Here is a 27,707-nt window from a genome sequence, read left to right on the forward strand (position 1 = left end):
TGATCTGAATAATATCGAATGTTATCCTGGAAGTTTAGTATTATTTGGGTCATAATATGTAGTCATCTTAAAGATAGAAATCCTTGTTTTAATCAGAAATAAAGTGGGCTAAAAGTGACGAAAAATGATGTAAAAGGTGGTGAAATGGAATTTTAAAAACCACAGAAAGTTGCTCATTAAAATGCAAAAAAAAAAAATGGGCTAAAAAAAGGTTTAAAAAGGTCAATATTGGCTTAACAGTAGAAGAAATTGGGTGTGTGTGTGTGGGGGGGGGGGGTAATGTAATTCAAAAAGTAGGAACAATTAGTTTAAACTGGAAATTAATGGGCATGACAAATGGTGAATGTGGTTAAATTGACAAAAAAAAAAATCATGAAATATGATGAAAAGAGGTTAAAAGTGACAATAATGGGTCAACATATGTAACATTAGGTGTAAACGTGGTGAAAAGGGTTTAAGTGTTGAACATGTCTGGAAAGTGGAAATAATGTGTAGAAAAGTCATTAAAATGTGATGCTATGCTAAATGCTTTACATAAGTTCACAGTACATTAGTGAATAGATGACACGTGACTGCTGCTGCTACGTTCTCTAGCTAGTGGGCGGGATTACACTACAGTCAGGATGACAGCGATAGAGATGATAGAGAAACTTTGTTTTGAGGAAAAACGACATCTTTTAAAAGATGGAGACCAACACCTGAGCTACCAGAGCTTCAGCAAAGGTAAAGTCAGAACATGTTTCATACTTTCTACAGTGAATGGAACAAAAGGAAGGATTGACTTTGTGGATGTTCCTCACTGAGGATGTTCTAAGTTGTCATTTTCTCCGTGTTTCCAAACCAAACAACAGATGTGCTGTCGTGTCATGAGATATACTGTATGTTGTTGGAGAGTATGGAGGCTATATTAAATAATTGTTTATGTTTCTTTAATGGTGTTTATGATATTGATTTTGTTAGATGGCTAAATGCTTGTTCATGTGGATCTTGTTGGGTTTTTTCTTTTTTATTATGAATTTTATATTTTGATAAGCGCATTGAGATGACTTTGTTGGAAATTGCTTTATACAAATAAAATTGATTTGAATTGAATTAACACTTGACAGCAGAAACATATGAAATTGTCATTGATGGTCTCCATTTACAACGTGCCTACCCAGCCCTAGTGGTCACGGCACGTCACTGACATCCACTCAGGAGGTCACTCTGCTCAATTCTTCACTGGTTAATGTATCAGAAGATCAGGAGAGTCCACAGACCCAATGGGAGTTATTGATCCAAAAGATGAAGGACCAGCAGAGCCAGTGGAAGACCACATTTCTGAGTGACCAACATGAGACTGATTCTCTCCTGGACCAGCAGAAGAAGGACATTGATGTCCTCAAAGAGTCTCTGAAACAGTTCAGACAAACCTTAAATGACCAGCAGGACCAGTGGCAGAAGGACTGGGAAGGATTCATGGAAACACAGAAGGAACACAGACAGAAGATAAACCTTCTCAAAGAGCTGATGGAAAAGGAAAACGAACGTCCCAAAAAGCCAAATGTCTTTAAGCGACTCGTCAAATATATGATGAAGCGATGGCGGAAATTGAAAAAAGAGTTTTTGGTTTGCTACAAAATATGGCTCAGATTTGAAATGTATGATGTTAAAATGGTATTTCTCTCAAAATACTTTTTTGATTGAAATACTTTGAATCTGAACGCAGAGAAACAGTCATGTGACTCCATGACACCGGAAACAGCTGAATCACTGTTTAAATGCAAAAAAATAATTAAAATGCAAAAAAAATAAATAAAAATGTTAAACCCAATGAATTGCTTTTTTTCTTTGATTTAAGTGTAAAAAAGTTTTGATGCTCTTGTTTTTTTTAAATTTTATTCAATCATTTTAACACAAACGTTCCGAAGTGAAACTCTAAAGCTTTGCCTCTGTGTGTTTGTCGCCCCCTGGCGGTTGTTATTGCACTATTTCTACTGAACTTTTTTATATTTTTGAATAAAGAAGACGACGACGCAGCGGACAGGAAGTGACCACAGGCTGTTTCCGGTGTTATGGCGGCTCTGTGTTGGAGTCACATGGCTATTATTATGTAAATAAATATTCGACAGCCCAAAAATTACATTTTAACACTTTTTTTTCTCTTGGATTGATTATTTAATTATTTTTAATGTATTTATTTATAATTAAAATAGGTTTTTCCGTGATTAAACAAAAATAATCTAGCCCTGGCATCCATCCATCCATCCATTCATCCATCCATCCATCCATCCATCCATCCATCCATCCACCGGGGGAACCATTGGGTTTGTTTAACGGGGCCAATTACAGGCACGAGCCCGGACACGTGCCAGGATGAGGATGGGGGCTCGTCCTGCACGGTCCACTGCACCAAGAGTCACGTGGGAAACCGACCATCACTGTGGACTCATGGATCCACGCATGCGCAGAGAAAGCCACGCTTGGACCGCGTGTTACAGAAGTTAATGTTTCAGAACAGAAATAACAGTGACTGAGATATTTTATTATTTATTAAAGACATTTTTTTTTTAACAAATGTGACACAATAATTCCATCTGCAACACTGAACATGATAATTAGTTTTACCCTCAATAATAACCAAACAGCGTTTCTCCAACATTGTCCATTAAAAAATCATTTATAAAAGAGGAAAACGTGTCAAATATTGATGAGTTACAATATGAGGCGCTGATTGTAAAGCTGTGCGTGCTAAAATAAACAGCAACTTTTTGTTGAATCCAAATGTAAATGTTAAATATTAAATCTAAATGTTAGATTTAACACTGACATATTTTTACGAGAAAAGTAAATATCACAAATATTACAAAAAATCTGATGAAAAGTAACGTTAAAAAAAAAATTCACACATGGTTTGTTGCTAAAAGTTGCCGTTTATTTTAGCACGTGCAACTTTACAATCAGCGCCCCGTAAACGTCAGCCCAGGATTCTGTGCATGTGTTCAACGTTGGACTTTCAAAATTGGTCCAAATTTAAAACCATATAGTCGTTGATATTAGAATATTATTGGACCATCCAACATCGTCCATTTTTAGCCCTTATTTAGTCATTGAAATTGGGGGTTTTTGAAAATTGATCCAAATGTAGCCTCAATTGATGAAATGTAGTTGTCCTGTCATCCAACTTGGTCCAATTTGAGCAGTTATTTAGTCAATGGATTGGGTTGTTATTGGGCATCCAACAAGGTCCAGATTTAGTAGATTTGGTCCAAGTGTGGCACAAAAACAGTTATTAGAAAAAGGATTTCTCTTTTTTTAAACTTTTTACTTAAAAAAACAAAAAAAAGAATAAAAGGTATTGTAACAACTTCAAACACAACAGCCCACAAACATAAACCAAAAATACAAATCTGATCCTGGTACAAGTCGACTACAAAGATTCCCACAATTAGGCTTCACATTTTGGGAAGATATCATATCACAGTTAATTCATTAAACAAAATTCATAATGAGTGCATATACTACGACCAGGAAACAATGGCTTTTTACTTTTCTACCAAATTTTGACATTGTTTAGACGTGTGGCAAAGACGTCTTTTCAACATATATTCTGCTGTGTTGGTTGGCATGGGCGGGGCCAAAGGGGTGACACGTGCCACCCCTAAAATCTGATTGGTCACCCCAAGTGCCACCCCATCCAGATTTACAAAAGACAACTGAAATTGTAGCTTGTAAAGTATTTATATATTTATTTTTGTCTGGACAAACTATTTGAATGCTTTTAAAATCAATAGTCATACATTCATCACTTTAATCTTATAGAGATTTAAACCTTTATACTGGGGTAGGAACTTTCAGAGCTGGGATTTGATCCACAAGCAGATATAATAAACTATTTTATAGCATTAACTACAGATCACATGCATTATTTTTCTTTAGATATTAAACGCTTTTTGTTGCTTCAACATATAAGGGAAATGACCATGTTTCAAGTAATTACATCATTTAAGGTAAACTATTATTAACTGGGATTTAAGTGTTTGTTTTATTATTTGAAATTCAATGTACCACCATTATCAGAGTCTGTGACCCTGCAGTGGCCCCCTAACCAAGATTTCCTAGACCCGGCCCTGTTGGCTGGCTTTGAAGATGAGCAGAGTGAGGATGTGTGAGTGCAGGAGGAAGAGGAAGAGGAAGAGGAGGAAGAGGAGGAGGGAGAGGAGGAGGGATGCTGAGTAGTATGCAAAGGGGAGGAGTGCTTCTGTAGCTACGTCACAGCGCATCATCACCGGAGCTACAGGATCCTTTTCCTCTGGTTCCACAGTCTCGGGGTGACTCCCTGCACCTCCCGGTCCCTCAAACACCACCAGGACGTTCCTTTGGGTCTGAAAGGTAAGAAAGAGCTGCTCATTCTTTATTTAACTCATCACACACACGCACGCGCTCTGACTCACACCGGCCCAAAGGCTCATTTGTGGGGAGACCATCCATTAGCGTTAAAGACCCCCATAGTGCAGAACCAGAACCATGCAGTGACGTGTCTGTTCTGATGGTTCTTCTGCTCTCTGAGCCTGTGGTTAGTGCACGTGAGGAAGGATGGAGGAAAAGAGGAAGAACAAATGAGTGAGTGATGGATGGAGGAGGTCTGGACGCGCCTGACGCGCACGGAAAAAAGGCACAGCGCGTTCTTTACGCGTGAAGATCATCTTCATCATCTCCTCAACCTGAACCAGGACAACATCTACCAAACAGGTTCTGTTTGTTGGCGTGTTCCAGCACACACACGCACACGCACGGCTCTGGTCCAGGGTTGCCAGATCTGCGCACAGATGCCCTTCGCGCGTCCCTCCCCGCCCCCACCTCTCCTCTGCACATTTATGCTCTATATCTTGGTTATTTCTGCAGACAAAAGCTTGAAAGTTTTCATGTTGGGGTGTCGGAGGTGTCTGCAGCAGTGGTGCATGCTGGGGGGTGGGGGTGGTGTGGGGGTCCTGGCCTACCTCCTGCGCTACAATGACCTTGTAGATCCCCGTTAGGGTAGGGTAGGGTCGGGATGTGATGTGATGGAGCTGTTTCACGTCACACGGTGGTTGGAAAGGGACCGGAGCTTTGCTATTGGGTGTCTTTACAACTTTGCATTAGTGAAGTGTTGCGAGCGTCCTAAAGGTTTGTCATGTGTTAAAGCTGCAGGAGGAGCAGCTCCCTGATTGGATAATGAACTCTTTTATTAAACGGATCCTCCACTGTTTTTATAAATGTGGCCTAAAATTATGCATCATGATGGATTAAACAGGGCGCTGACACGCTCTGGTGGCTGAAGTTGGCCAGGACTCCCACCCAGGAGTCCTTCTAGTCTCAGGGTTTGTGTGTCTTCAACAATCCGTTATTTACTCTCTAACTTCAGCCACCAGAGCGTGTCAGCACACTGTTTAAGGGAGAGCAAAGCTTCATTGAATTTGACTGATTCAGTTGGTCATTTACACAGATTCACGTTTTTCTCCTGTGGGCCGAATTGGATGCACCTAAGAGCCAGATTTGGCCCCCGGGCCTTGAGTTTAACACTCCAGTCTTTGGATCATGTTGTTGGAGAGGTTTACAGGTTCTCAATGGAACATCACAGAGTTCCACATGGACTTCACTGTTTGTGTTTGTGGAGTTCAACCTCACAGCGGGGGCCACAAAAAGGTCTGATCTGAGGGTCACATGATCAACATTCATGTCAGCGTTAGATTACTGACCAATCAGAGAATAATGTGTGTTTGGAGTCATTTTTTTATATTTTCTTTCATTTCACTTATTTTAGTTTTTATTTGGTGTATTTTTCTTGTCATTTTGTTTGTTTTTTGTCATTTTTTTGTCGTTTGGATTAATTTAATAAATTTTTCATTTCATGTTTGAGTTGTCGTTGTTTTGTGCATTGTTGGAGTCCTTTTGCGTATTTTGTTGTCATTTCATGCATTTTTGTGTGTTTTTATTGTCTTTTTGTGTGTTTTAAGTCTTTTTTTTCCCTCATTTCATATATTTTAGTTGTTTTGTACATTTTTGAAGTATTTTCCTGTATTTCTGTTGTCACTTTGTGTTTTTGAAGTCATTTTGTGTATTTTCATTTTGTTTTGTATATTTTTCTGATATTTTTCTACATATTTGTTGTCATCTTTTGTGTTTTCATTGTTTTTTTGTACATTTTTGAATCTTTTTGCATATTTTGCTGTTATTTCATGTTTAATTGTCATTTTGTGTGTGATTTAAGTAATTATTACCTTCATTTCATGTATTTTGTATTTTAGTTTAGTTTTAGTATTTTTTGTTGTCGCTTTGTGTGTGTTTGGAGTCTCTCTTTCAAAATAAAATACAATTCATTGTTATTCTTATTTGGAAAATGCTGAGGACTCATTGAAAAATAACATTATGAATGTTGGATGTAAATAATGTGAGCGATGTTGCACATGTTCATTCAAGGTCCTTCATAAAGGCCTGTAGAACCTGCTGAATTGAGGATTGTTATTTGACACCTGGCTCATCATCGTGAGTGCCATGAAGGCTTTTATTTGACACTTTATTTACATTGAACATCTAAACGTGGGTGATGGAAAGGGTTTATAAGTGACGCAAATGTCTTGAAAGTTGAAAAAATGTGCAGAAAAGTCATTGAAATATGATGTAGAAGTGTCAGAAATGGGAGAAATGTAGCAAAAATACATTAAAAAGAGCAAAAATATGACAAGAAAAAGTGATGAAAATAGGTGAAAATATGGTGAGTTTGGTGTAGTTGCTCTAATGGAGCCTCTTCATTCAAAAGAAATATGAATATTTTAAAACTGCTGACTAATGGACTTACACCTGCAAAAACCAACCCATGCAGTTTCTCTGGTTAAAGGAGACTTTAGTCTGTGACCCCCCACCCCCCCTCCCTCTTCCAGCTGCTGCTAATTGCTGCTGTTGACAGGAGGCGTGTTCGTCCTTCACTGCACCGTAGCTCAGCGTCCAATCAGCTGACGGCGTTTCAGGTGCAGCTGGTGTGGTGTTAAAGACATGCAGGGAACGTGTTTGTTCTGCTTCTACAAGCACAACATCTTCCATTTTATCTTGACTGTACTAGTAGTAGTAATGAACAATAATAACAGTTTTCAGCACAAAATCATCTACTATATCAGTGGTTCTCAACCTGTTCAACCCCCGACCCCCAAAATAAAGGTCCCAGAAAGTGGGGACCCTCCAAAATAAAGGTCCCAGAGAACGGGGACCCTCCAAAATAAAGGTTCCAGAGAGCAGGGACCCTCCAAAATAAAGGTTCCAGAGAGCAGGGACCCCCACTGTATCTGAAGGTGGTTGAACACAGACATGAACATTGAAGAACATGTGGAGACAGGACCATCTATAAGGGGGAATAAAGGAGAGATTTTTGGGGTCCATCCATAAAGTCAGTAAAATGATGGTCTATTGTTCTATGAATCTGTGATAACCATATTTATTTATTCATCTGAATAATATCCACTGTTATCCAGGAACGTTTATTATTATTATTATAGTCATCTTAAAGATGGAAATCATGGTTTTAATCACTAATAAAATGGGTTCAAAATGACCAAAAATGGTGAAAAAGGTGGTGAAATGGGTTTATAAGTGCTAAAAATGTCTTGAAAGTGGAAAAAATGTGCAGAAAAGACATTGAAATTATCGGAGAAATGGGAGTAATGTAACAAAAATGCATTAAAAGGAGCAAATATATGAAAATAAAAGGTAATGAAAATAGATTATGAAAAGGTGGTGAAATGGGATTTTAAAAACCACAGAAATCGGTTAAAAGTTGAGTTAGAGCAGCCAAAAACAGACAGAAAAAGTGTTCAAAGTGTCAATCTTGCAACAATTAGTTTAAACTGGCAAATAATGGGGATGACAAATAATGAATGTGGTTAAATTGGCAAAAAATTAGCATAAAATATGGTGAAGAGAGGTTAAAAGTGACAATAATGTGTCAACATATGTGACATTAGGTGTAAAAGTGGTAGAAAGGGTTTATAAGTGCTGAACATGTCTGGAAAGTGGAAAAAATGTGCAGAAAAGTCATTAAAATGTGATGTAGAAGTGTCAGAAATGGGAGAAATGTAGCAAAAATACATTAAAAGGAGCAAAAATATGACAAGAAAAAGTGATGAAAAAAGGTTAAAATATGGTGAGTTTGGTGAAGTTACAAGAAAAGGGTAAAAATAAGCAAAAAAGTTTCTTGAAGGTATCTGCCGACCCCCTCCCAGTGTCTCACTACCCCAAATGGGGTCCTGACCCCAATGTTTAGAACCCCTATACTAGTAGGCAGTTGTGTTACTACAGTAACACTAGTAGACCTTCAATAAGTTACGAGTAAAAACTTGATTATAATGAAATCCAGCTTCCTAATATCAGTTGGAATATCTTTGAAAGCCAATCAGAAGCCAGTATTTGCTATTCCCCGCCCCCTCATGACCATATAAGGCGTGTTAGTGCTACTCGTGAACATTTATACTATTATACTCGTCGTACTAGTGAGACCAGCTGAAGCAGAGCTGACATCAGTGATGGTGGTGGCATTGGTGACGCCTTGTTGCCATGGGTGACGCCTCGTTGCCATTGGGGTGATGATGTCGCCGTGGTTACGTCCCACAGGAAGCTGGTTCTATCAGACAGCTGCTGAATAACTGTCGTCTCTCATATGTCAGCGTGTGCAGCAGAAGTCGACCAATCAGAGACGAGCACATCTATAAATAAACAAACAAACAGCAGCCATTGGTTGTGTTTTCCTCCTCTTCCTCATTAAAGCACTGACCAATCACAGGCTCGTACGCCATGTGAGCGTCATAGATTGTATTTTTGGAGTTTTTATGTATATTTTTGCGTAGTTTTTGCCTGTTTTTGTTGTCAAATATTTTTCTTTTTGTTATTGATTTGGAATTGCTTTGTGTTTTTGGAAATAACAAAATTCATATTTTAATCTCAACATTTTGACTGTATTCTTGATTTTCTCCATCAGAATTGTCCCTAATGCTCTTCCGTAAATCACCCATCTTTAGTTTGATCTGAAGTCATGTTGGTCAGGTTTGAAAGAAACATGGGAACAAAGTGTAAATGTATCATTTTTCTGAGTAAATAAAGTCTGATCTGCACTTAGCAACACTTTTAACACGTTTGATGGTTAAAGTCTCACTTATTTAACGCTAATATATCAGATTATTTCCCACGCTTATTTCTTCCTTCTCAGCTCGTCTCAGGTCGTCTGTGGTACATTCTCGTCCCTCTGGCACTTTTACCACATAATGAAGTCTTTCATCAGCTGCTGCTGCCGTGTGCTGCTGCACACTTCATTTATCCATTAATGCACCATTAGAGGAACGACTCAGGGCGACACGAACTCACCTGTTCACATATGCACGGATTCTGGTTCCTTTCAAAATAAAGTGTAAATCTAACATTATAGTGAAGCCATTTTTATACAAAAATGCATAAATTCATTGACTACAGGGAGGGAACTTTTCTGTATTTGTGTTGTTTTATTTTTCTCTAACGTCTTGTGTTTCTTTGGAGTAATTGTGTGTATTTTTGTCATTTTATAATTTTATTGTTGTGCATTTCTGGAGTTATTTTGTGTATTTTTGTTGTCTTATTGTAAAATAAATTCTGTATTTTTTGTGTGTTTTAGTCGTCTTGTGCAACATTTGGTTAATTTTGTGTATTTGTGTTGTCATTTTATATTTTTATGTTAATTTGTGGATTTTTTGGGATTCTTTTTTGTATTTTTTCTATATTTTATTTGTTTTTTTGAGTAAATCTGTGTCTTTTTTCGCTGTTATTTTTGTGGATTTGTTGTCATTTTGATTCATGTTTGTGCATTTTTGATATTCTTTTGTGCATTTTTGATATTCTTTTGTGTATTTCGCGCTGAGCGATTGTGCATTTCTTCTGATTTTGTATGTTTTTGAGTCATTTTGTAAATTTCACGTTTTTTGTTGTGGAATAAATGTTTTGTGTATTTCTGTGGTATTTTTGTGTATTTATTTGTAACTTGTCTTCTTTCGAGCCAGTATTTCAACACATTTATTTCACACTGTGCACATATCTGCTGTGTCATGTTGCACTTAGGAAGGTATTTGTTATTCACAGGATCTTCTCTTCTCATCATCTGTGAATCCTGCAAAGCCAATCACACGATGAAACCCAGATGTCTGGTGTTTTTTTGTGACTGTGGCGAGGGCGAGAAAATCATTTACCTCCTCCTAGTGAGAGAGGACTGCTTGAGTCAGAGATGGATGGAGCAGATTTCAGATGTGCATCGACCCAGAATAGACCCAGAAAATGACTTTATCATCATCGGCTTCTCTGGCACACACACACACACACACACACACACACACACACACACACACACACACACACACACACACACACACACACACACACGATGACCACCTTAAACAAAATGACAGAGCTGAACTGTTGCCTCGAAAAATGTCAATAAATATAAAATCTGTCTTTATTTTGAAGAACCAAAAGAATGAGACACAAGAAGTTTTTATGTGCGTGTGAAGCTTTACGCTAGCGCTCAAAGGTTACAGATGAGCATATAGAGATACATGCATGATAGAGATAGTTTCACATGAAAGTGACAGAAACAAGTATATATTTTTATCTCCTTTTTTGTGCATTTGTGGTTATTTTATGTGACTTTTTGGGGCAGTGTTTGTGTATTTGTGTTGTCCTTTGGCATAGTTCTCTTTCATTTTGTGTGTTTTTATGGTCATTTGGTGAATTTTTGTTGTCATTTTGGGTTTTTGGAGGCCTTTTGATGTACATTTCTGTCATGTTGTGTATTTTTGTTGTTGTCTCGGGGGATGACTTGGGGAGAAACTGATCACCGATTAGATGTTGAGACACAGCAGCACTAGAAGTCGCTTGAAAAGTTTTCAACTTTGAACAACTTCCAGCGACTCAGATTGCGCGATTAAGTCGCTGGAATTGCACGAGTCGCGTCACTTGAAGAGAGGTCGCATGACGTCACGTCATTCACATTGATTTTAAATGTAATCTAGTCGCCAGAGTCGCTGAAGTCATGTTTGGTGTGACCTCACCTTAACATGGAATGCATGGAGGCTCCTGACTGCTGGTCAATTTATATTCTAGTTTCCGATGTCACACTGTTTTTCATTTCTATTCGTGTACGACCTGTGATAATTTGCGTACCCCACTTTGGAAACCTAGGTTCTAATATCTATAATCCCATCATCCCTTCACACCTCCGATGACTCAGCAACAATCTATTGTGTCGTATGAACTGGGTCTAATAGGGCTCATCTATGTATGTTTCTAACACTGTTTGTACGATGTAGCCTTGCCGTGTGTTGTGTGTGATTCGCTAACAGCGCTAACGTTTTCGTTCCTTCATCCCAGGCTTAGGTGTGGAGCATCCATCCTGCGTTGGACCCTGGGATCGTCTCGTCACGTCACGTTCACCAGCAGACTGAAAATCCACCATTGCACACTCATGTGCTTGGGCTCCTGATAGCTCTCCTACTTCTCAGTGACTCATCTTCGACCTTTTCTAACCAGTCGGAATGGACGACGACGGACGCTACCGGGACAACCGCTCGGACTTTGTCCGCGGCGCCAAAGATATCGCAAAAGTGGCGAAGAAGCAGGTGGGGAAGAAGGTAGGCCGCGGCGTGGACAGGATGGCCGATGAGTACGTGAAGCGCTCGTATAAGCGGTTCGAGGAGGAAGACGATGACGACGACTACGCCGGCGTGCCGAGTAATGACGGATATTACCGCAACGACAGCCGGGCCAACGACGACGAAGGCCACAGCGACTCCACCGAAGGCCATGATGAGGATGACGAGATATACGAGGGCGAGTACCAGGGAATCCCTCGAGCGGACTCGGGAAAGGCCGGCGGCGTGGACGGCGTAACGAGCGCGGCGCAGCAGTTCAGAGATCTGTCGGCCTACGAGGGCGAGAGGAGGAAAGACCAGGAGGAGCTGGCCCAGCAGTACGAGGTCATCCTGCAGGAGTGCGGACACGGAAAGTTCCAGTGGACGCTTTACTTTGTCCTGGGCCTGGCGCTGATGGCGGACGGCGTGGAGATCTTCGTGGTCGGCTTCGTGTTGCCCAGCGCGGAGAAGGACATGTGTCTGTCTGAGCCCAACAAAGGCATGCTGGGTAAGAAACGCACTAAAGTTACTGGTCAGGGACACATACCACACAGTTGTCATTCAGAGAACGCAAAGCGGAGAAGAAGAGCTCTCCTCAGGGATCTTTACTCTCCCTTAAACAGTGCGCTGACATGCTCTGGTGGCTGAAGTTTGAGAACATTTAAAAGTAGCTGCTAAATGATCTAAAAATCTACTAAATGATCTAAAAATCTACTAAATGATCTAAAAATCTACTAAATGATGTAAAAATCAGGCTGAATGTTTCACTCCAATAGAAAACAATGAGATGTTTACAGTCAGTGGGGCCGTGTGACATCATCAATCACATGATTTCAAGATGGAGGAACACAGGCTCTAAAACTGTAAAGTATTTCCATTTTTACCAGTAAAAAAATAAACAATTATGGTGAATATTAGTGTGTTTTGTTAGATCTAAGAAGTAGAGGGTGACCTGGACACGTTCTCTTTTCAACGTATTTATCTGCTATATTTTATTTTGCTGTTACAAAGTAGAATCAAGAAGACGTTGATTACTGCTGGGTTTGGTCCCATTGTCCTCTTTTCTGTAAATCAGAATATGGTCACCACAAATAAGGACATTTTAAAGGTTTTAGGCCATATTTGTAAAAACAGTGGAGAATCCTTTTAAAATCATACACAAATATGAATATGAGCACCAACAGTAAAGATGATTCCACTCGACTAATCATAATATTACTACATTATTAATTATCAGATCAGTTAGATATCTGCGTTAAATAATGTGCTTGTATATCTTTGTTGTGATTGGTGCTAACGGCTGCTAACAGGTCATTGGTTGAGTAAAGATGGTAATTATTCCACGACTGCACCAGTGAAACTATTCCCTCTGCGTTGTCTTATGCAACACGTCTGACTCATGCTCTGGAGCCTCTTTTACACCCCCCCCCCCCCCCCCCCCCCACCCACCCCCCCACCCCCCCGCACGGCCCTGTTCACGTCGTCAGCACATTTGGAACACGACCGTACGTATGGTGTCATATTGGTGCCACAAGCACAGATTTGCATCGGCTTCAGCCAATAGAATGTCACATAAGGAAAGGGGCGTGCCTGAATACAAACAGCCAATCGGAAGCAGTTTAACATTCTAAAGCTAAAAATATCATGAATTAATGTTTATAAGTGTTAAAATACTGTAAAATTCACATTTTTATTGTAAAATGAAGGAATAAAATATTATTTTAACCAAATATACAAAAATAATAATAGCAACACATATTGCTACATCATCTATTTTAACTAAATAAATCATCATAAATCAGTCTAAATAAATAGACTTAGACTACAACACTGAAAGATATACATTAATTATTATTAAAATTTAATATAGAAATGGATTTACCTCAGAAACACTTTATAAAATGTTAATGACAATGATTAATTTATTCGTGTTATATGTTAAGGTTTCATTTATTCAAACAACTGTTTTTTCAGGAAGTTTACTTTGAACTCCTGACATGTTTCAATTATCAACTGCCAGTCTTCCTCAGAGGCGTCCGTTAGTAAAACCTGCATTACCTGAATAAAAGAAACCTTTACATATTATTCAAAAAGAAGATATATTAGTGTATTGGCCTTATATAAAACGTTAAAACAATTGAAATAAATTAAACAACACATTATAATAATTAATGATATGCATATAAATATTAGAAAACAAAACACTAATTTGGGTTATTCTGAGCCTGTTTCTGTCATGGAAATGATTATAGAAATGATTATTTAATTCCCGTGTGTCAAACTCAAGGTCTGCGGGCGAAATCTGGCCCTTTAGAGCATCCAATTTGGCCCGCAAGAGACAGTAAAAATGAGGAAACATTTATTATTGTGTAAATTACCAAATAATTCACAAATTTAATGAAACTTTATAGTATTTTTAGGAGCTTGCAGTTTTCCCATGCTTATATCACTAGAATGTAAAATGTTATTTTTAGATTAATAATGTAGAAATAACTTAATTTCTCCATAAATCTTGCAATTTCTCACAAACAATTCCAAAAAAATGTCTCTATATTACACAAAAGTTGATATGAAGATCCAACAGGAACTGTTATTGAAAACTAGGGCAAAGTTATGTTAAAATTACTCTTTTTTCCCCCCCCACCGATAACCTGTGGCATACTTGGTGAGTGGAGGTGGTAAGCTACAGCTAAAGCCACATGTAAGCAGGGCTACAAAGCAATAACACAGCCACACATCCAGCTTTATAACGTGTCCTTTAAAAACGTGTGTAAATAAAGGGTTAATAGATGCTCAGCACCCACTGGGTGTCATTGAGCCGTCCTTGTGATGCAGCTGCGCACACACACACACACACACACACACACACACACTATGTATGACAGCCACAGTACAGGGACGTCACAGAGCTCAGAGCTGCTGGAGTTCAGGGAGAAACATCTCTGATGCTGCACGTTTGTCCTGAGGCTCAGAAGAACCTTTGTGTGTGTGTGTGTGTGTGTGTGTGTGTGTGTGTGTGTGTGTGTGTGTGTGTGTGTGTGTGTGTGTGTGTGTGTGTGTGTGGTGATGATGTCGCTGTAGTGGCCTTTCGTCAACATCTTAAGATGAGGGGAGTAGAAAAGGAAAGAAAGGCGAGGAGAGGAGTCCCCGTGGGGGACGCTGAGCTTAGGAACCAGGACACGTCTCAGTAGCTACAGCTTTAGCCTGGAGCTATATCAGCAAAATAAGAAATATGTTCACGGTAATAAACTGTTTTTATTTTTCATTTCTGTAGCACTATGGGGCGCATGCTAACATAAACAGCAACATTTAGCAACAAACCACGTTTAAAAAAAATGTGTGAATTTTTTCCATGTTACTTTTGACCAGATTTACAGCAATATTTTGGAAGTTTGTGGTGTTTACTTTTCTTGTAAAATGTTATGTCAATTTAAATATTAAATCTAAATCTTAAATGTAAATCTTACATTTTAAAGCTAAATCAAAATTTAAAAATTAAATCTAAATGTAAATGTAAATCTTTAATCTAAATGTAAATGGTAAATGTAAATGGTAAATCTAAACGTAAATCTAAATGTTAAATCTAAATGTTGAATGTAAATGGTAAATCTAAATCTAAATATGAAATGTAAATGTTAAAACTAAATCTAAATGTTTAATGTAAATCTTAAAGCTAAATCTAAATTTGAAAATTAAATATAAATGTTAAACGTAAATCTCGAATCTAAATCTAAATGTAAATGTTAAATCCAAATCTAAATGTTGAATGTAAATGGTGAATCTAAATAATAAATATTAAATCTAAAAGTTAAATCTAAATCTAAATATTAAATGTAAATGTTAAAGTTAAATCTAAATTCAATTATTAAATTTAAATGGTAAATCTAAATGTCCCGGGTAAAACTAAATATTTAGCTAATATGCAAATTCAAGCACCACGTTTTTTAATGATTTACTAAGGCTGTAATGATTCATCCAGATCGATGAATTGACTTATATTCCTACGATGCAACTACATTGATCTGTGCTCAACAAGTTGTGTTTAAAAATCGTTTTAAAAGATAATTATTCGATTGAATCCAAACAAGGAAATAACTCAGTGGATTTAAAGTGATCCTCCACTGTTTACAAATGTGGCCTACGTCTAAAAAATTATTATTATTCACCATATTTATTTTATTAACTTTTAAAAATGTGTTCCTCCATCTTGAAATCATGTGATTGATGATGTCACACGGCCCCACTGCCTGTAAACATCCCATTGTTTTCTATTGGAGTGAAATATTCAGCCTGATTTTTACATCATTTAGTAGATTTTTTTCAGTCAAAATTATAATTTGTGCTGCTTTTGGTTGATATAAATAAAAGTTAAAGATGTCGATGTAAACCTCTTTTGTTTTTACAGAAAAAAGATAAAAACAGTTGTGACATCAGAGTTCCAACTCTGAGGTGTGGTAGTACACAATGAAGCAGAGAAGAAGAGCTCTCCTAAGGGACCTTTACTCTCCTTTAAACAGTGAGCTGACACGCTCTGGTGGCTGTAGTTAGATAGTAAATCACAGACTGTTATGTGATAACTATCATGTCAGGGTCTCTGTGTTATATCTTCTTCCTGATTGGCTCGTCCTGCCATCGATTCATCGCTGTAGCGTTTCCTCTTCCTCTCACTGTGTGATGATGATGATGATGATGAAGCTGCTATTCATAGCTCCTCCTCACCCATGCACACACTGTTCACACACACACACGCCTCTGGGAGAGCTCGTCCACGTCTTTCTTTCCTTTCTCATCCACGCTCTTTAGCTCCTCCCCCCACTTCCTGTGCACAGCCTCTCTGCATCCAAACCACAGCACGTGATACTGGAGACTGTCCCAGTATCGTTGTCTGTGTGGGGAATAAGTGGATAAAATCATTAACTAAACAAAGTAAAACCATGTTTTTATTCAGGGTCGTTTTCTCACGAGACACTGGGAGGGGGAGGGGCTTACCAGATGCCTTTAAGAAGCTAAGAATTTTTTTTTTTTTCATAAATTGAGCCCATTTTTGCTTTTTTTTAACCATTTTTCTGCAACTCCACCAAACTCACCATATTTTAACCTATTTTCATCACTTTTTCTTCCCATATTTTTGCTCCTTTATATATATATATATATATATATATATATATATATATATATATATATATATATATATATATATATATATACTGTATACTGTGTATATATATATATCTCTCTGCTGCATTGCGGTGAGCTCACTCATCATCTCTGAAGCTGTCAGTGGAGCAGCTCTCTGTCATATTCCTGCACTGACGTAGTGTGTGTGTGTGTGTGTGTGCGCGTGCGTGCGTGTGGTTAAAAACATTAGACTACGATCATGATGGACTTGAAGATAGAGTCAAAACCACCCAAATAACACTAGCCCCGCCGTCTTCACCCATGCTACGTGCTAAGCTAACACAAACGTGTGTGTCTGGTCACTAATGTAAAAAACACAGGAATAGATGGATTCTGTAATAAATGACATGAGCAGATCTATTCTTGATACGTCTGTAGCAGAAAACGTCTTTTTTATACGTCTTTTTATTGTTTTTTGTGTGTTTGGAGTCATTTTGTATAATTCTCTTATTTTGTGTTTTCTTTTAGTCTTTTATGTATTTCTGTTGTCTTTTATGCATCTTTACATCCTTTTGTTTAATTTCTATTCTATGTAGGGTTGTTTTGTTGTTTTGTGTCTTTTTTAGTCCTTTAATGTATTCTTCATTCTTCATTTGTGTGTTTTTATTGTTACTTTGTGTATTCTTCTGTAATTGTGTGTTTATTCAGGTCATTTAGTTCTGAATAAACGTTACTTTAGGGGTCGTGCGTAATTATCTAAAGCGATGAGTTCAGGGTCTGTGTGCTCTGTAGGAAAGGTCAACGCTGACATGTTGGTGCTGTTGTGGTGATAGAAGCTGAGTTAAATCTCTCCGTCCCTCCTGCAGGTCTGATCGTGTACCTGGGGATGATGGTGGGGGCGTTCGTGTGGGGGGGTCTGGCCGACCGGATCGGCCGGAGGCAGACGCTCCTCATCTCTCTCTCCATCAACAGCGTGTTTGCGTTCTTCTCCTCATTCGTGCAGGGATACAGTTCCTTCCTCCTGTGTCGCCTCCTCTCTGGTGTGGGGTGAGGATGAGAACGCACACACACACACACACACACACACACACACACACACACACACACACACACACACACACACACACACACACACACACACACACACACACACACACACACACACACACACACACACACACACACACACACACGCACGCACGCACGATTTAATCTGATCCCAGGGTCACATGATCAACAGTCAGCATTTAGACCAATCAGAGCATCGCTACAAAAAACAACAAAGGGTTCATTTCAGTTTAGTGGTTTTGTGTAATTTATCGTTATTTTGCTCATTTCTGTTTTCATTTAATGTATTTTGTTGTCTTTTTATGTATTTTTCAGTCATTCTGATGTATTTTTCTACTCATATTGTGTGTTTTGTTGAGTAGTTTTGATTATTCTAATTTTCTTTTTGTGTATTTTGTTGTCATTTGTAATATTTTTCAGGTATCGTTATTTATTTTGTTGTGATATTGTGTTTTTTCACAAATAAGTCACTTTGTGTCTTCTTTGTTGTCATTTTGTATATTCTTCGGTTTTTTTGTGTCTTTTTGTATATTTTTGTGTGTTTGTTGGCGTTTTGTGTATCTTCTTGTGTTTTTTTGTGGGTTTTTTTTGTATATTTTGGTATGTGTTTGGAGTCCTTTGTGTATAATATTGTGTTATTTTTTATCTTTTTGTATATTTTTCAGTTATTGTTTGGTATTTTGTTGCAATATTGTGTCTTTTTTCCCTAATTTCTGGTATTTTTCTGTTCTTTTTATGTATTTTTGTATTGCTTTTGGTGTGACTTTGTGTCTTATTGATATTTATACATTAATGAATTGATTAATTAATAAGAAACGTTACTTCTTATATTTTGTATTCTTGTTTAATTCATTTAGATTTTGCAAATTAAAAATACAATTTTACATCAATTTATTGGTTTTTTTGGTCATAAATAGTGTGAATATTCTTTATTTCTGTGATAAAACCATTAATGGAGGGTTTATTTACAGAAACAGACTGATATATTCACGGTAAAACAGGGAAACACCTGTGTGATGTTGTGTTCTCCTCCACAGCATCGGAGGTTCCATCCCCATCGTGTTCTCCTACTACTCTGAGTTCTTAGCTCAGGAGAAACGAGGGGAACACCTGAGCTGGCTCTGCATGTTCTGGATGATCGGAGGAATCTACGCGTCGGCCATGGCCTGGGCCATCATCCCCCACTACGGTCAGGAACACCCCCCAATAAATACAATATAACACACGTCGTAATAGACTTCACACAGTAAAGAGTTTAACTTTAGTAATTAAGAACGTAATTGTTCTTGACTTTAAGGGGAAAATAATAATTGTATTTTTAATTGCAATTGGAAAAAATTTTGGTCACCGTAATGGTAATTGAACATGGAATAAATGAAGAATGAAAAACGTAATTGACCCCAACCCTGATCCCATTGGTTGCACACATACTAAGCTCCTCCCTTTTCTGTCCTGGCGCAGGCTGGAGTTTCCAGATGGGCTCGGCGTACCAGTTCCACAGCTGGCGTGTGTTCGTGCTGGTTTGTGCCTTTCCCTCCGTGGCGGCGATCTGCGCCATCACCACTATGCCTGAGAGTCCACGCTTCTTCCTGGAGGTGTGGCCACACATACCTCTGTGTTATTATAATTATTATATATTAGACTTTATCAACAGTATCAGACACAGGTTATTCTCACAGATCAATAAATACAAGATCATTTGCTGGAAAAAAAATGTAAAAGGTTGGAACTGGTGCTTAAATCTTTGATTGCTGGAAAAGTTTCCTGCATTGCATTGTGGGATGTGGAGTCCTGTGGACTGATGTGAAAAAACACGTTTGTTGTTGTTTTATCTATTTTTGAGGTATTGTTCCATATTCTGTTGTGATATTGCGTGTTTGTTTAGTGATTTTGGTTATTTTAGTTGTTCTTTTTATGTATTTTGTGTTGTTTTTTAGTCAATTTGCATACTCTTTGTTGTCGTCTTGTATATTATTCTATTATTTTGTGCCATTTTGGATAGTTTTGTATGTTTTTGTGTATTTTGTTGTTGTTTTGCATATTTTTCAGGTATTGTTATGTACAGTATTTTTAGTTGTAATATTAGGTGTTTATTGAGTGATTTTGATTATTTCAGTTGTCTTTTTTTGTATTGCTTTTTGATTTGATTTTTGTTATTGTTTTGTATATTCTTCTATTATTTTGTTTCTATTGCTTTTGTGTATTTTGTATATTTTTCAGTTATTGTTAGGTGTTTTGCTGTCATTGTGTGATTGTATTTTTCTGTCATTTACGATATTTTTCTGTTATTTTGTATGTTTCTTGGTGTTTTGTGAATCTCCACATCCCACAATGCAATGCAGGAAACCTTTCCAACTATGTCACTAGGAGAGTTTTTTGGAGTTTGTGGATGTGCGTGAGTGTAACGTGTGTTTGATGTGTGTAGAACGGGAAACACGACGAGGCCTGGATGATCCTGAAACAGGTCCATGACACCAACATGAGGGCCAAAGGTTACCCAGAGAGAGTTTTCTCTGTAAGTGAAGCTCCTTTACTGCTCTGTGCAGCATTATTTAACACATTAATACAGTATTTTAATCTCCTCAATGCTTTAATGCTGCTCCGCTCCCATCATTCTCTCAAACTACTGTATTTTGTGTGTTTTTTTGGAGGTATTTTGTTTTCATTTGCATTAATGGAGTCATTCCTTTTATTTCTGTTGTCATTTTGTATATTTTCCTGTAGCTTTGTCTGTTTTTTGGAGTAATTTTGGATATTTTTGTTATTCTTTTGTGCGTCATGAGTAATTTCTTGTACTTTTGTTGTTGTTTTTTATACATTTTCTGTATTCAATTTAATGAAATTACTACGTTAACGCAAAATAAAACTAAATTTAAACTGAAACACACAAAACTACAGAAAAATATACAAAATTAGAAAAAAAGTAGACAAAATTACTCATGACGCACAAAACTATAACAAAATGCCTCGAAAAAATTACACAAAGTTGCAGAAAAATATACACATTGACAACAAAAAAGAAAAGAAATTACTGCTATAACACAAAATAGAACAAAAATACACTAAATAATTCCAAGAAACACACAAAATTTCAGAAAAATATACATAACGACAAAATCACAAGAAATTATTTATGACACAAAACAAGAAGAAAAAAATACAAAATTACTCCAAAACGCACACAAAGCTACAGAAAAATGACAACACAAATACAAAAATGTACTCTATTAACACAAAATAAAACAAAAATTCGCAAAATGACTCCAAGAAAACAGTCAAAATGACAATATAAGTATAATAAATTACTCTGTATGCAAAGAGAAAAACAGAAACACAAAATGACAGAATAATACAAAAAAACAAAAACAGAAACATACAAAACAGTCACAAAAATATGCACAAATGGCAAGAAAATATACAAAACAACTAAAAAAAAAGGTCAATGCTGATTATGAATGTTGATCATGTGACCCTTAGATCAGATTAGAATCACCTGTGAGATGATGAGTTGAAGGTGTGGTGGTCCTCTACAGGTGACCACCATTAAAACAGTGAAACAGATGGATGAACTGGTGAACCTGGGTGACGGCGCTGCCTGGCATGAGAAATGGAGGGTGAAGCTGTCGTCGCTTTTCCATCAGGTGAGAGAGACTTTCTAAAAATGAAATCTCACCCAGTGGTCACATGCCCCTCCTCTTCCTCTTCCTCTTCCTCTTCCAGGTGTGGAGTAACTTCCAGACGATTTTCTCTCCAGAATACAGACGTGTCACCTACATGATGATGGCCGTGTGGTTCTCCATGTCCTTCAGGTACGACCAGACACCAGCTGTGATGATGAGATGGTAGAAAGTAATAAATAAATATAAATAAAGCAGCAGATACAAAGAACCAATCAGAGCAGAGAGTTTGTAGTAAGACTAAAAATAAATTAAAAACAAGGTTCATTGCCTTGTTTTGTTTTTTTAAACTACAAAAATTAAATGTACAATCTAGATTTAAATTCTGTAATAGAAAAGCCTGTTAAAAGTAGACGTTTGCATCCATTCAAAACAAGAAAAACACACAAAAAGGTTCTAAAAAAACACGAAATACCAACAATAATACAGAAAAGGACAATTACTAAATGTACAAAATGTCTCCAAAAACACACTACAAAACATCAAGAATACACAAAATGACAGAAGAATGCATAACACAACAATAAAAAATACACAAAACAAAAAATTACACAAAGCGACGTTAAAAAAAAATACACAAAATAATATTATACATACACAGTGACTCCAAATACACAAAACAACATCAGAAACACACAAAATGTCTGGTTTTATGTTGTGTTATTTTTAAGTGTCGTCACACATACACAAAGCAAACATTCTCGTGTGTTCCAGCTACTACGGTCTGACCGTGTGGTTCCCAGACATGATTAAATACCTCCAGAAGCAGGAATACGCCTCACGTACCAAGGTCTTCTTCAAAGAGAAGGTGGAACACGTCACCTTCAACTTTACCCTGGAGAACCAGGTCCACCGCCAGGGAGAGTACTTCAACGACAAGTCAGTATAGATTTATATATACGCTTTGATCTGTCATAACACACTCATCACCTGTGTGTGTGTGTGTGTGTGTGTAGGTTCATGAACCTGAGGATGAAGTCCATGGTGTTTGAGGACTCTCTGTTTGAGGAATGCTACTTTGAGGACATCACCTCCACCAACACCTTCTTCAAAAACTGCACGTTCATCGCTACGCTGTTCTACAACACAGGTGAGACACACAAAACCACATCGAAAATACACAATTTGACAGAAAAATGCCCCTCCCTCCCCGACCTTTGACCCCGCCCCCTCACAGATCTCTTCAAGTACCGTCTGATCAACTCTCGGCTGATCAATAGCACGTTCCTACACAACAAAGAAGGATGTTTGCTCAGTGACATCAGTGACGACAACAACGCCTACATGGTTTACTTCGTCAGCTTCCTGGGGACGTTGGCCGTGTTGCCAGGCAACATCGTCTCCGCGTTGCTCATGGATAAAATCGGCCGACTGAGGATGCTGGGTAAGTTTAATTCATCTCACATTTACCCTGCGTGTTTTTATAGACACGTATTGGATTTACATTCATAATGGAACGTAATAATGGTGACATTTGTTTATATCATCTAAATATGGGGCGCCATTGTTGTGGCGACCCACAGTTCTACCGCTGCTGTCTCCCCACGTCATAAGTGTTATTTATGACTGTATTTTCACCTTTTTCTTGAATGCGATGAAACTGAAATGAACTTTTGTTGCTCTGTTACGTGTGCAATGACAATTAAAGCTATTCTGATTCTGAAGTTACACTGAACTATAAGTCGCATTAGTCAAAAAATGTGTCAAGAAGGGGGAGGGGCATATGTAAGTCACATTTATTTTGAAACTTTTTTCACTAAATCGAAGACCAAAAATTGATATTCATTGAAAAAAAAAACGGGGGGGGGGGGGGGGATGTATTTATAAGTTGCGCTGGACGATATGTTGCATTAGTCAGAAAATGCGTAATGAAAAGGTTTGGGGCGGGGGGGGTGGGGTGGGGGGCATATATAATATATATACACTGGACTATGTCGCATTTTTTTAAAAACTTTTTTTCATTGAAAAAAATGTGTCATAAAGAGAGGGAGGGGACATGTATATGTCTCATTAGTAGAAATCTGTGTATAGTTGCAATGGTTGGTTAACGTGTTTGTGCGTAAACATAGATGCGTATATTTTCCCAGCATTCCTCACTCTTCCTGTTGCTCCTCAGCCGGCTCCAGTGTGATCTCCTGCATCAGCTGCTTCTTCTTGTCCTTCGGTAACAGTGAGTCGGCCATGATCGCTCTGCTCTGTCTGTTCGGGGGCATCAGCATCGCCTCGTGGAACGCCCTGGATGTTCTGACCGTGGAGCTCTACCCGTCTGACAAGAGGTGGGTCCACCTTCAAAGGCTTTGTGTGATTGGTCGGCTGAGGGGCCACCATGAGATGGTCTTCTCACTAAGATAATCTAAACATACTTTAACAGAAACTTCTTAGTCAAAAACCATTCATTTTATTTATATACTGTATTCTCCTTCTTTTGTCCACAACTGTTCAGTTGGGTTTAAAGACCAGTGCTGCCATCTGCTGGTTGATATAGTCACAGCAGCACAAATAAAGGAATCATTTATAATATTTAATGGGATCCTCCACATCACATTGTTTTATATTGGAGTGAAACATTCAGCCTGATTTTTACATCATTTAGTAGATTTTTTTAGATCATTTTGCAGCTTTTTTAGTCACAATAACAACGTGTGCTGGTTTTGGATGATCTAAATATTCAATAAAAGTTAAAGATGTTGATGTAAACCTTTTGTTTACAGAAAGAGGATAAAAAGAGTTTGGACCTGAAAATAATGTGTGACCGCAGAGGTTTGGTAGTAGACAATGAAGCAGAGAAGAAGAGCTCTCCTCAGGGACCTTTACTCTCCCTTCAGCAGTGCGCTGACACGCTCTGGTGGCTGAAGTTAGAGGAGTTTTCCTCAGGGTTTGTGCGTCTGCTAAAATATATATACTGTATATAGGCTTAGACATACTGTATATAAAAGAAAAGTAATGTATCCCCCTGCCTTGTAAATTAAAAAAATAACATCAATCATGAAAAAGCCTTTAAAATACTTTATAGATATTGATATATAAGTTGCAGGACCAGCCAAATTATTAAATAAAGTGCAAGTCATTTTAAATAGCTGATGATATCCAGTTGTACTGTTCCTTTAATGACTCAGAGTTTCACTTTTTATCAGAGTTCTTAGATTGTATATCCTGTATCAAAAACTGTCTGTCATCAAATGATCTCCAGATAAATTCAAACAAAACATAAACTCTGATCATTGCTCCTGATAAAAACATCCTCTAATTAAAAACTCTCTTGGTGATCTGGGCTCATCTGTTAAAACCAGCCTCAGAAACCTTGGGGTTGTTATTGATCAGTCCATGTCTTTGGAGGGACATTGTCGTCAATTGACTAAAAACTGTTTTTCCACCTGAGAAATATCTCTAAAGTGAGGTATTTATTATTAAAATCAGATCTAGAACTGGTCATACACACATTTATATCATCTCGTATTGACTACTGTAATTCTGTTTTTACATGTTTTAATAAGTCGACCCTAAACAGACTCCAGATCGTTCAGAAGCTGCTGTCAGACTTTTAACTGGTGCTTCTAGAACATCCCACATCACCACCATTCTAGCTACTCTGCACTGGCTTCCAGTTAAGTTTCGCATAGAATATAAAATATTAGTTCTCACGTTCCAAGCATTACATGGTCAGGCCCCTAAATATATCTCAGACTTGTTGTACCCCTACTCATCAGGGCGATACCTTCTGTCTTCAGGTCAGGGTCTCCTAAAGACCCCAAAAACTAAATTTAAAACCAGAGGAGACCTGGTGTTCCAGGCTGTAGCTCCCAGACTCTGGAATAACCTGCACCAGTCTCTCAGGGAGCTCAACTGTGTGGTCACTTTTAAAAACTGCTGAAGACTTTACTTTACAGTAAAGCTTTTAGTTACTGGATTTTAATTTTTATTTATCCTTTAATGTTGCTGTTCTTATGATATTTATGCTCTTGTTTTATTATTCTATTGTGTTGCACTTTTACCACAACTCTGTACAGCACTTTGTGATTTTATCTGCAAAAAGTGCTTTAGAAATAAACTACTTACTTACTTACTTATTAAAAAAATAAATAAACTACTTACTTTTAGATCAGTGTTTGTTGAATGGGGGTACGTGTACCCCTATGGGTACTTAAGAGAGAGAGAGAGAGAGAGAGAGAGAGAGAGGAAAAATAACAAATTAAAGCATAAAAACAATGGGGTTTTATACAGTTTATTTTCATTTAAAAATGATAATCATACTAAATATTACCAGCAACTCACAAAGCAACAACAAATGAGAAAAATACACAAGATTACTACAAAATAATTATAAATATACAAAACAACAGAAGAAACAACCAAACGACACCAAAAACACTCACACATGGAGAACAGTTTAAATAATACCAACGACACGAAAAAATGACAACAAAAACACACAAAATAAAAGATATTAAATAATAAAAAATAACTGAAAATACAAGCGTTCGTCTTGATTCCACACAACAACAAAAATAAATCTAACTAGTGATTGGTCATTGAAAATGGTAAAAATAACAACCTGTGTCTGGATTTGTTGACAAGTTTGTTCTTTTTACTAAATAAACTGAAATTATTAATGCAGGAAAAACAGAAGACTGACTTTGACCTTAAATATGACCTTGAGCAAAGGTCAAGGTCACACATTGAAAGGAAATGTTGTTCAATGGTACCAGTGGCCAAGTTATAGAGAAAAAAGATTGTTTTTGTGACGTCTGGTAGGTCGTACAGCTTGACCTTCACATTTTGGTGCCATTTTCAATTTCCAAATACAATTAGTAAATACTGCTTCATTGGAATTCTTTAACATGTGTGTTATCACTTATTTATTCCATCATTATGTTCGAAAGTTTTTTTTTTTACAGAATTCTGAGCAAAATGTTCTAGTCAGACAAACGGGGAACTTGAGCCAAATAAGTTTGAGAACCACTGTTTTAGATGATGCTGGAATTCTATTTAACATCCTTGTTGAGGGCCAACTTTCAATTTTGTAAATCATTATTAATTTTTCTATATTGTGTTGGAGAAAAACTACGATCACCAATAATACATCAAAGATGAGAAAACCTTTAGAATATTTTATGAAGGTTTTGATATCTAAGTCGTACCAGACTATAAGTCACAGGAGCAGCCAAACTATGACTTAGTCCATAAAATAAAATATGGTACATGATGATGATGGACCATGACCTTCTGTGGTCTTTATATCTACTTGTTTATGACCTTCTCTTCTTTTCTCTCCTCAGGACCACGGCGTTCGGTTTCCTGAACGCTCTGTGTAAACTGGCGGCCGTGCTGGGAATCAGCATCTTCACCTCCTTCGTGGGCATCACTAAGGCCGTCCCCATCCTGTTTGCGTCGGCCGCCCTGGCCGCGGGAAGCTTCCTGGCCCTCAAACTACCAGAGACGCGTGGTCAGGTGTTACAATAGTCCTCTTCCTCTCCTCTTTCTGCCATGAGCAAACACAAGTATTAACGCCCGGGATGTTTGACGTTTCCACCTCCTTTTGGTTTGTAAATTTGGAAACAAGATGGAAAAATGTATTCAAATATTTGGTGATGAATTATATCCTCTTCAAAGCATTTCAGATTTCACAAAAACACACATTAGTTCCCAGGGTTCCTTTAAATCAGTGGTCCTCAACCTTTACAACCCCGTGACCCTCCAAAATAAAGGTCCCAGAGAGCGGGGACCCTCCAAAATAAAGGTTCCAGAGAGCGGGGACCCTCCAAAATAAAGGTTCCATAGAGCAGGGACCCTCCAAAATAAAGGTTCCAGAGAGCAGGGACCCCCACTGTAGCTGAAGGTGGTTGAACACAGACATGAACATTGAAGAACAGTCATGTGGAGACAGGACCATCTATAAGGGGGAATAAAGGAGAGATTTTTGGGGTCCATCCATAAAGTCAGTAAAATGATGGTCCATTGTTCTATGAATCTGTGATAACCACATTTATTTATTCATCTGAATAATATCCACTGTTATCCAGGAACGTTTATTATTATTATTATAGTCATCTTAAAGATGGAAATCATGGTTTTAATCACTAATAAAATGGTTCAAAGTGACCAAAAATGGTGGAAAAGGAGGTGAAATGGGATTTAAAAACCACAGAATTTGGTCAAAAGTTGCAAATTAGAGTGGATAAAAACAAACAGG

At 37.7% G+C, this 27,707-nt stretch overlaps 1 protein-coding gene across 2 annotated transcripts; it reads left to right on the top strand.

Annotated features, from left to right (window-relative positions):
• The first annotated feature begins 4,234 nt into the window (after positions 1–4,234).
• sv2a (synaptic vesicle glycoprotein 2A) lies at positions 4,235–27,367 on the top strand. Of its 2 annotated transcripts, XR_003675858.1 has the most exons (14): positions 4,235–4,371; positions 11,395–12,162; positions 17,639–17,819; positions 18,878–19,029; positions 19,302–19,435; positions 20,266–20,355; positions 21,374–21,481; positions 21,561–21,649; positions 22,232–22,396; positions 22,474–22,607; positions 22,695–22,901; positions 23,634–23,793; positions 26,794–27,286; positions 27,319–27,367. XR_003675858.1 is itself a non-coding variant. In XM_028471545.1 (13 exons), exons 2-13 carry the CDS (start codon positions 11,559–11,561, stop codon positions 26,975–26,977), a joined length of 2,208 nt encoding a protein of 735 aa, XP_028327346.1. In that variant the 5' UTR covers positions 4,235–4,371; positions 11,395–11,558; the 3' UTR covers positions 26,978–27,304. The 2 variants fall into 2 exon arrangements, 1 of the variants encoding a protein (XP_028327346.1); XM_028471545.1 differs by lacking the exon at positions 27,319–27,367 and having other exon boundaries at positions 26,794–27,304.
• The last annotated feature ends 340 nt before the right edge of the window (positions 27,368–27,707 follow it).

Source organism: Gouania willdenowi, chromosome 16 (genome assembly GCF_900634775.1).
Source record: "Gouania willdenowi chromosome 16, fGouWil2.1, whole genome shotgun sequence".
Lineage (NCBI taxonomy): Eukaryota > Metazoa > Chordata > Actinopteri > Blenniiformes > Gobiesocidae > Gouania > Gouania willdenowi.

What these genes read in the sequence shown, in the direction of transcription:
- sv2a (XM_028471545.1), top strand. Translation starts at nt 11,559, where the DNA reads ATGGACGACGACGGACGCTACCGGGACAACCGCTCGGACTTTGTCCGC. An exon ending in CGCCTCCTCTCTGGTGTGGG is followed by an intron (nt 17,820 to 18,877) that starts GTGAGGATGAGA and finishes TCTCCTCCACAG; the next exon opens with CATCGGAGGTTCCATCCCCA. An exon ending in CTCTACCCGTCTGACAAGAG is followed by an intron (nt 23,794 to 26,793) that starts GTGGGTCCACCT and finishes TTCTCTCCTCAG; the next exon opens with GACCACGGCGTTCGGTTTCC.